The sequence below is a fragment of the Ooceraea biroi genome, chromosome 6 (assembly GCF_003672135.1).
Source record: "Ooceraea biroi isolate clonal line C1 chromosome 6, Obir_v5.4, whole genome shotgun sequence".
NCBI classification, from domain to species: domain Eukaryota; kingdom Metazoa; phylum Arthropoda; class Insecta; order Hymenoptera; family Formicidae; genus Ooceraea; species Ooceraea biroi.
In genome coordinates, this window is record NC_039511.1 from 6,171,121 (window position 1) to 6,181,577 (window position 10,457).

Here is a 10,457-nt window from a genome sequence, read left to right on the forward strand (position 1 = left end):
TTTCCTGCAGGATAATTCATGACATGAACTTCATCGACCTACGAGTTCATGACATTCTGGATCAGCTATAGCTGATTTCCATCCCCAAATCGCGCATGTCCACCAGCCAGTTTTTCCTGCCTACGGGCGTCTGCACGACCCTTAGTGCAGTAGACGCCAGTCGCCGGGACTCTGTACATGTCTTCCATCGACATCATAGCTGCTGCCCGTAAAATCGCACGAACCAACGTCAATTCTCGAACAATATTACCACGGTGTGAAATTTATTTAAGTAATTAGAGCCGCGAATTATACAATGTTGCCTCCGGAATACGGATTGATGTACAAGTGAACATCTTCGAAGCAAAGTTCGACGGCAGATATTCATTCGTGTGTAATGTGACATTAACCAGAACATTTTTCTCGTCAAAAAGAATTTTATTTCAGCTGAAAAGACAATTACTGCACTGAAACATAAATTGCGAAATTCAGATTGTAAATCGAGATATGTAAGCTGCGAGTCAAGAAGTTATTTTTCAGTTTTCAATTATTTACCATTCCCCGAGTCATTACGAATTATTTACTGTGATTTTTTCGAATCGATATCGCAGAATAAAATTATATAGACATTAGAGAAGGATCGTAATATTGAGCAGTGATGATACAAGGTGTAAAGATGTTGAAGATCGTGAAAGTCGGAGCAAATGGGCTCAGAAGATTACATTCTACTAACAAGGTAAGAGAATATTGCACAAAAGATGAGAAAAATTTGAAGGTGAATCATTAAACGACCATGAGAAGGTCAACATTAACGAATGTTAACGCCAAATACGGAAGATGTTAAACATGATGTTTACAAGTGTATTACGCAATAATGGCAAACCTCTTTAAAAATTGACGTTGATGTATTTATAACATGTAATTGGGATCATTGATTAAATTGCAATCCAGCAATGTTTTTCTCTAAAATCAGATAGGAAAGATGACTGATTCATTTCGTTTGTTACAACCACGTGGGCGGCGACAATGGCCTATATTAGTGACAAAAATACTTCGATACGTCGTAGCTCACATGCGGCGAGTTATGCCATCGAGATGCTCAAATTAGATTGTTGCAGTTAGCAGTTCCTGCACAATAAATCCTCGATAATTTATTAAGAGTACACAATTCGTATCTGTTATCATTGTTATCATTTGACATTATATTATTATTTATTATTCGTCTCATGTAATCATACTTCCGATAAATATATAGTTATATATAACTATATAATTAAATATATTAATATACTACTTTTCAAAAATTTTGATAAAAATCTTGAAAAATATATTACATATTGCACACTACATTATTATAACACAACTTCAAGACACAAACGTTTATAAACGTTTTTCAATATCGATTGCACAACCATTATTCGGTTCATTAATCCTGCTCTCTAATCAGATGGGCTTTCAGTTTTCATTACACTCGTGCTTACAGGCGATTTTACTGATTACGAATTAGAGTACACGTGACAGGCTTCCGCTTAGAATACTAGAAGTTGATTCATGAAGGATCAATACAGAGTTGCCTGGTAACCGGCGCAATCCCTCTATGCGACCATCACAAAATGCTTCGTCCATCAACCATACCGACCGGCTTTTTTCAATGAGAAGAACCAATGAAACATTGTTATTACGCTGTTTTTATTATCTTTATTAAGTAATAAATATACATAAATTTCTGCACAGACATTTAAAGATATTTCAATTGCTGCTAATTTGTTCGAACAATTTGCAGTTTAAACGCAGTTTCAAGGCAGTTATATATATATATATCTTTTTTTAATTGCTGTCAAATATTTTCCATTATTTTATAGAAGCGTGCTGTACCAGTGCTCATAAGAGCCGGAAATGCGAGATATCTGGACACTACTTTAGGAACTACAGCTGTGGATTTCGAACATTCTCAAATACGGTAAGGGAACATTTTTATATTGTTAATTCCTTTATATTTTAATTCTTACTAAGAACTAAGTCAAACAAAAGTGGAAAAATTTCCACAAATTTATGAATGTTTTTGTAAATCTGTTTTTGCAATATATAATACAATATAATTATAATGGATGTATATAACATGCAAATTCTTTCTGACACGTGTTTTATTGCGTTAAAATTTTAAAACTCGAATATAAACTTAAATCTATAAATTCTAATAAAGTCGGATATAAGCTTATTAAATCTTAATAAACTATAAATGATACGGATATATATAAAACTTATTTCCTATAAAAGGCATAGTGATCGTCGTGCAATAAATTTATCGAAGCGGCCGATATTAATGGAACACCAGCGTGATCTATTGACCATAGCAATTTTATGTTACACCGAGCGTTATTATTGGCTGTCATTTAAGTACGTTCAATAATATTCAATCTCTTACGATTTCTTGGACCGTGATTGCATCTGTCGCTGTACTGAAGCAAGCAGATCTCGCGAGATCACGAAATATATTGCACACTGTAAAACTGGATGCACCAAAATGTAAGCTTTCTGAGATAATTGACTGGTTTCTTTCTTCATTTGGCATTTCTAAAGTCAGTGCAATGGACGATTTCGAATTCAGTGGTCATTTCTATGATACCATCGGTGATTTCACACAGTTGCCATTAAGGTGTTTTCGGTAAGATTAACTTAATCTTAAGAGTCTCTCTATTTAATATTATCATTGAATTTTATTAGATATATTTTATATATTTCATAAATTTTTATATCATTTTAATATTAATTTTTGTAGTTTTATTTATCATTTTATTTATCATGTTGGTTTTCCTAAGCTTGCGTATTAGCAAATCCAAAGTATGAGAACTTTTCTTATCGACCAGCTGACACTTCTCCTTCCTCTTTTCTCCACCTCGAGTTCTAATAGACTCTAATATATCACGCAATTATTTGTTACTGGTTTCTGTTTGTTGCAACTATTCATCATTCAATGCAAATTGCATATTGCTCTTCGCTTCCAGGATGTCACCTGCTTCAATCTGACGTAGATGACGATCTATTTTAAGGTTTGTTTCTTTTCATCGTGGGGGAGACGGGAAGATGGGGGGTCTTGTTTTTTTTCAAGTGATATAAGAATCCCGGTAAATCTGGTGGCCAATTGACTTTGTAATCTCGTAGCTAGTTTGCAAGATACTTCCCAGATTTTTTAAAGGAGAACGAGAATTACTTCGTAATGGATTCCTAGGACATGTGCAAAAGTTGCTGATTTAGTGATTGTTTTATGATGTGCAGTGTGCTGTAATATATATTTGCTACAAACTGCGACGTGCAACAAATTTAAACAAAAGTGCAGGAAGAAGTAATCTTGATCAAGTCAACTTAATAAATATTTAAAACAAATTTTTTAACAAATCTAATAAGCACATCAAAATAAAAAATAAAAATAAAAATAAAAATAAAAATAAAAAATTAAATTAAATTAAATTTGGATATTATCTATAAATACACACCAAATAATATTTGTGATAATTATAAATATTAGTTCATTCAGTGATTCTTAATAATAAAGCGCGAATCACGACAATCATTATGCCTTACATTGAACCAATCGATTACGATCCCAAACCGAATTCTAATCTCCAGTTGGCTAAACTTTCGGAAGACTATGCGATCAAATCGAAAATCGCATGTTCAATCTGGTTAGAGAAAAAAGATGATCAGACCACGCGGATGTTGGCGCGCTTCCTTAGGTAACAACTGCATTAACAATTATATACCATAACTAATGCAAAACCATTTCTCTTGCTTTTCGTTACAGCGAATACAGCTTCATTCATGACAGCCACTATATGTAGTGAGTACTACGAGCACAATATTAATGCATGGTGTGCAATGTGAATAACGCATTGTAATTAACAACTATAGCAATTAATATTTCGCATCATTGCATTGCATCAAAAGCTGATAGTAGTATACTAACGTTTCCATTAATTATTTAAAAAATACCCCATTAGAATATTATATATATTAATGTTTTTTCATCTTTATAATAGCTAACTTTTAAATAATATTTATATTTTAATATTTTATAGTACTCGAGATCAAGATCAAGCAACAAATGCTGAAGATGTCTTATTTGACATGTTCAAGAATGAGGAAACCGGCCTTTTGTCAGTGGGAAAATTTTTAGCTGTATGTATAATAGAAAGATCAATTTATAAGAACAATATAGGAAGATTGTTATTTATATTAATCCATTAAAGGCTTTAAGGATAACCGGTTTGCGCAAGAATGACCCTCGACTTCAGGAATTTTCGGACCTTCTGAAGAAGGAACACGCAAAGACTGGCGGCCATGAAGGTATATCACACGAAACACAAAAATTAGACAGAGAGCAATTCAGGAGGTGAGTATTAAAGAAATAATCATGTGTAGTATAATATTAATATTAATATTAATATAATATTAATATCGGTTTTGAAACACGGATTGAATTGAAATAATGTACCATCTTTCAATATAAATTTTGATATAACTTCCAACACAATGAAGAATATAAAGTTATTTACAACATCATAACAAATAAATACAAAATAATTTAAATCCGATGTGTGATATATTTTTTTAAATGAAAATCATTATTGTTTTGAACAATTCGTTGTTATCTTTCTTTGTAGCATCATAAATCCAAATATCGTTTTGATCTCGCGAGCATTCAGGCATCAATTTATAATTCCCGACTGGGCGGGCTTTACGAAGCATATCGAGGATTTTTATTGGAAATGCAAGACGAACACCGAGGGAAAGGTCGCCTCTTATATACCGCAGTTAGCCAGAATGAATCCGGAATACTGGGGCGTTTCTGTGTGCACCATCGACGGTCAGCGATTCAGCATCGGTGACACCTTGATACCGTTCACTCTTCAAAGCTGCAGCAAACCATTGACCTATGCGATAGCCTTGGACAGGCTGGGTCAAGAAGTAGTTCATCAGTATGTCGGCCAAGAGCCGTCCGGTAGAAATTTCAACGAACTCGTGCTGGATTATAACAGTGAGTATGGCCTGACTGAATATCCTATGATCTGCAATTGCACAATTAATTTTTAATGCACATGGATATTTTTTTAGAGAAGCCACATAATCCGATGATTAACGCCGGCGCGATTCTGATTTGCTCATTATTGAAAACGTTGGTCAAACCGGAAATGGGCCTGGCAGAGAAATTCGACTTCACGATGGATTATTTTAAACGATTGGCCGGCGGAGAGAATCTCGGCTTCAACAATGCCGTTTTCTTGTCAGAGCGAGAAGCGGCTGATCGAAATTATGCTTTAGGATTTTACATGAGAGAGCACAACTGCTATCCGGACAAGACGAACCTGCGCGAAATTATGGATTTCTATTTTCAGGTAAATATTTTTCCCGTGTAAGCTCTAAACATGAAGTAAAATATCACAAGCTATTTTTTAAATATTTAGATACTTAACATATATTTTAAATATCGACAGTGATACAATATGTAATGCTGATAATGAACTTTAATTTTGTTGGCAAGTGTTGTGCCATGGAAGCAAATTGTGAGACGATGTCAGTAATGGCGGCCACGCTAGCAAACGGTGGCATATGTCCAATTACTGAGGAAAAGGTTCTAAAACCGGACAGCGTTCGTGATGTGTTGAGTCTTATGCATAGCTGCGGCATGTATGACTACAGTGGACAGTTTGCATTCAAAGTAAGTTCAAATAAAAGTGTCCTTTCTATCTAGTTCAATAGATCTATGTAATCCAACAGGATATTAAAAAGCGGTTATAAAGCGGTTATTAAAAATATTGATAGATCTTTTAATATTTTATCCACGATAATATTTTACCATTTATTAATTTAATTTAAAAATTTATTACAATATTCTTGTAGATATCGATTAATTTAAGTTATATTTTTAGATACTTTATTGTTTTAATTAAAATTAATTAACATAAAATATCGTATATTTATGTGTTGATAAGAATCATAGAGTAGAATTAAGAATATATAAACTTAAGAAATATTATATATTTTGTAGGTTGGTATACCAGCAAAATCGGGCGTATCAGGAAGCCTCCTAGTAGTAATTCCAAATGTTATGGGAATTTGCATGTGGTCTCCACCTTTAGATCCGCTTGGCAATTCATGTCGCGGGGTGCAATTCTGTGAGGAGCTCGTGCGTGAATTTAACTTTCATAGGTAACTGTTCAATTAATAAAAAATTCAAATTGGATAAAGAGTATGAGAAACTGAGGAAACACAATTTCATTTTTTTAATTAGTTGATTAAATAATCTGTTTATTAGGTGATAATTTGAGGAATATGTTTTTTTAATATTTTAATCACTATGTAATACTTTTTCTGAAACGTCAAATATTGCACGATTAAAAGTAAAAATTAGACCTTTAAAAACTATCTTTTTTCATTGATCTTTCTCATGCTGATTAGCCTGTCATGATCGCAGATATGATAATTTAAAGCACGCGACGAACAAGAAGGATCCAAGACGGCACAAGTACGAAACGAAAGGCCTCTCGATCGTTAATCTTCTGTTCAGCGCTGCGAGTGGTGACGTCACAGCGATGAGAAGGTGAGATTCTCTTTGAAGAACCTGTTTAATAAAGATGAGTAGACTTGTGCGTTTGTGTGGTACTTTTATCACACAAGGTTCCTGTACTTAGAGTTCGCGTGTGCAAACCGCAGCGTCAAATTTAACACAGCAAGACGACTGTTACGTCACACAATGGATTTACGCTGTGATAACTGCCGAGAGGATTTTCCTAGACAATATGCAAAGATTTACAGATTCCATTAAAATTATCTAAAAATATTTCGTGACAGAACGATACTTATACATAAAGAAAAGTTGTATTATTTTTATTAATTTGAATTAATTTATTAATTTGACGAGTTAAGTACAAGCGCAATAGAATACTGAGTTATTTTTATAAGTAGTGTGATCTTCTGAGATTAAGAAAGCTGATAGAAACTGTGTAAACTCTTTGTCGAAACGATTCCATCAGTAATTCTGTAATGAATCTCACTCGAATCATTATTAAGTTCAGTTATTATCAAGTTCTTACAATTTAGGCATCGATTGAGTGGAATGGACATGACTTTGTCAGACTACGACGGTAGAACCGCGTTGCACTTGGCCGCCAGTGAAGGCCACCTGGACTGTGTCGAGTTTCTGATCGAGCAATGTGGAGTCCTACATAATCCCAAGGATAGGTAACCATCATACGACTTGAATTGCATAAAACTTAAATGTTGCAATATAATTATTTTATCAATTAATTCAATCAATTTTTTATGGATGGTTGCAGATGATTAAATCGATGACGATCGTACTGAACCGCATATAATATTTCTTACTTGCTGTGAGTTTGATATAAGATAAAAGGACGTTATATTTTTAGATGGGGTAAACGGCCAGTCGACGAAGCCGAGACTTTCGGACACATGCAAGTGGTGGAATATTTGAACAACTACGCTCTTGCTTACAAGACCGAGCTGGAGAACAAACAAAACGAATGTGTCGATGACAACGATTCTTGCAGTAAAACAGCAGAAACGGCAGTGCAATCGCCATTACCGTGAGCAATAAGTAATGACGAATTTGCACGAAACTGAAGTGTTAGGAGTATTGTGTCAGAGTGGGTAATTTTGGAGAATTTTAAGCTGTTGAGGATTGAGAAAGGAGCGAGATAATCAATCGTGTTAATTCCAACGAGGCCGTAAAGAAATATGTTTTTACTGTGGATGATAAATGCTTTTCATATTTTATATTTATACTTTATTATTTGAATAATGCAACAATATAAAATATATAGTGTAGATTTTTACATTTTATTAATTTGCGAAAAAAATATTTTTACGATTAATGAATATACAGTTTTGTCTTCTTAGCATTTCATATGAAAATTTAATATAATTTTCTGTATTATGCTATTACCATAAAAGCATCTACATCACAGTTTTAAGGAGACAATAATACAATAACTTGGCGATCTATAATTTCTCAAACCCATTAGAGTTGTGACCTTGTTCTATTTACACGCGATACAGTTATCTCGGTGTTAAATGGCACATTCAGATTAACAATAACTGTGATTGATATTACGTATATCTACATGATTTCTTTCCATGATTTAATTTTAGTTAGCTAAAAGAATGCGGTAATGAAGTTTATAGATTTCTTCGTTAATGTATACTTAGTTTACTTCTACCTCGCATACTTCACTATTGTCATGGGTGCAAGTTTTCTTTAAAATCCACTTCGATGATTCTTCATGTACACTTACATTTCGAATACGATAAAATTTCCAATTTTACATATCAGATCGGTAAAGAGAAATAAAATATTATCTGAGTTTTGAAATTTAACGAAATTTAACGTATTTTATTTAATATATTGTAAAACAATAAATTTTACGTTTACATTTTCATTCATTTTAATACATATTTGATGACTCAATAGATATTAATCAACCGACATGTTATGTCGTTATGACGTAGCGGCGCTTGTTACTTCTTCATTTAATTGTGCAAATAGTAATTTGTTTCCGTGACGCATAAAATACACGCTCGAATAACGAGCTGATTGGGAAATACAGAGATGTTATCTGATGAAAATTCTTTACAGCAAGATTCACATAAATCGCATTAAACATATCTTTCTAAATGTGTTTTTCGACGCATTGTAAGATTGAGAGTACTTAATGTTGCATATCTGTTGTTTTAAATGTGCACTAATAGCAGGACCATATCTTATTCCGTGCGAGCGCCGATGAGAAAAACATTACTAAATTTTCGAAATATAAGAACATCAATATGTTCACATATTTGCAAATACATATATTTATGTTTTCATTATTACTTTTTGTTGGGTGAGAGTAGATAATTTTGATAGAGATTGATATCAGAGAATATTATAGTATGATATATCTCTGTAATATCTTCTACTATAAAAAAATATATTTATGTCGTTCTTTCTATTTACCATAGGTAAATAATTAACGGATAACGCCAATTCCGAGCGTGATTGTACAATTCCTTCTCAGTGTATGAGCGGATCGCTTGTTATCACTGTATTCTTGTTATCAACATCGTGCTATAACTGTGTCGACAGACGTAAAGGCTGGAAAAGTCAATTTTTCGCAGTGCGTTTCGCAAACCCCTTGCAAATCAAGATTTGTGATTGCGCTAACTGTAGCAATTGTCTATATATTCCACGTGTATTAGACAACTATTTTCGAGTAGTAGCTAGGATCGCTTTACGTAGAGGAAAATCTAATCTTATATTTTCAAACGAACAAAAGATGACAATAATGATACTGCTATTATCAAGAGAACGTCTTTACGTGAGAGGTGGACATGTGATTCTGCAATCCATCGCATTCTATTGATAATGCAATACAGAATTCATATACGTATAACTACGGCTTATTTCGAAGGGAGTGTATGATCTTTTTATACAATTTATTTGTAAGAATTAGTTACTGTATTAGTAGATGTGCCATAAGCTATATTGTAAAAGATTCTTACGCACTTTTCTATGATTCTCAAATTCACAATTATATTATAATTGTGTTATAATTTCTTAATTGCGATTCGCAAGGGTCGATAATCTTTAACTCACTATTTTCTAGATCTTAGTTTATATCTTAATTTATAGTTGTGTAATATAATTATGTACATTTATAGAAGTTTATATAATTTTTCAGTCAACAAAATTATAATGATGCGTCCATCTATGTATTTGCTCTATCTATAAAATAAATTAATAAAATATTTAAAGAAACAATAAACGTATATATATATTTATTATCATTATCAAATATTATTATTTTTAATTTATTAATTTATTATATTAGTTTTATTCCTCAACATTTTCAACAACCATTGTTGAATATGTCCACCAGAGAATCGTAAATGTGAGGAATGCATGTTTCCTAGTGATAATAGCGAGGAAATAACAAACGAATGTTTAAACGAGCATTAAACGAGCAACATAATTTTATGATGTAATATCATCATTGGAAACGTAGAACGAAGATGAAGAAGAAGTGATAAACAATAATATCGAAAAATGGAGTCTCTGACGTCGACCTCGACATTGCGCGCAATATCAGTGATTTAATGTGGCAGTCAAACATATTGTACGTACGTCAATCGACGCAATGCAAGCACGAATAATAACTAAAAATTATATAGAACTACGCGCTACAATGTAATGTAATAAGCAGTCCACTAATAGTTGAAAACGGCAAATTTATGCAAAATGTTATACAAAACCAAATACACTGGCTGCACATTAAATGTATTATGTTTTCTGGTTTTTAACCGTTGACGCATTTACCGTTCTGAACCGGTCGTACGATAGTGACATTAATTAAATATATCAATTAAATAAATTGAATTTGTTAATTATTAGCTACGATCGCAGTAGCATTCTGCGTCGATTTGTA

General features: G+C 32.9%; 1 protein-coding gene across 4 annotated transcripts; it reads left to right on the plus strand.

Annotated features, from left to right (window-relative positions):
• Nucleotides 1-123: 123 nt before the first annotated feature.
• LOC105280224 (glutaminase kidney isoform, mitochondrial) lies at nt 124-9,797 on the plus strand. 4 transcript variants are annotated; one of them, XM_026970830.1, is made up of 12 exons: nt 124-715; nt 1,842-1,939; nt 3,782-3,817; nt 4,056-4,155; nt 4,227-4,369; nt 4,641-5,014; nt 5,092-5,372; nt 5,519-5,695; nt 6,026-6,186; nt 6,452-6,577; nt 7,078-7,218; nt 7,407-9,797. In XM_026970830.1, exons 1-12 carry the CDS (start codon nt 638-640, stop codon nt 7,585-7,587), a joined length of 1,896 nt encoding a protein of 631 aa, XP_026826631.1. In that variant the 5' UTR covers nt 124-637; the 3' UTR covers nt 7,588-9,797. The 4 variants fall into 4 exon arrangements, with proteins under 4 accessions (XP_026826631.1, XP_026826633.1, XP_026826634.1 ...); XM_026970832.1 differs by lacking the exon at nt 124-715 and adding an exon at nt 3,607-3,713; XM_026970833.1 differs by lacking the exons at nt 124-715; nt 3,782-3,817 and adding an exon at nt 3,607-3,713.
• Nucleotides 9,798-10,457: the final 660 nt, after the last annotated feature.

What these genes read in the sequence shown, in the direction of transcription:
- LOC105280224 (XM_026970830.1), top strand. Translation starts at nt 638, where the DNA reads ATGATACAAGGTGTAAAGATGTTGAAGATCGTGAAAGTCGGAGCAAAT. An exon ending in GACGTCACAGCGATGAGAAG is followed by an intron (nt 6,578 to 7,077) that starts GTGAGATTCTCT and finishes CTTACAATTTAG; the next exon opens with GCATCGATTGAGTGGAATGG. An exon ending in CTACATAATCCCAAGGATAG is followed by an intron (nt 7,219 to 7,406) that starts GTAACCATCATA and finishes TTATATTTTTAG; the next exon opens with ATGGGGTAAACGGCCAGTCG.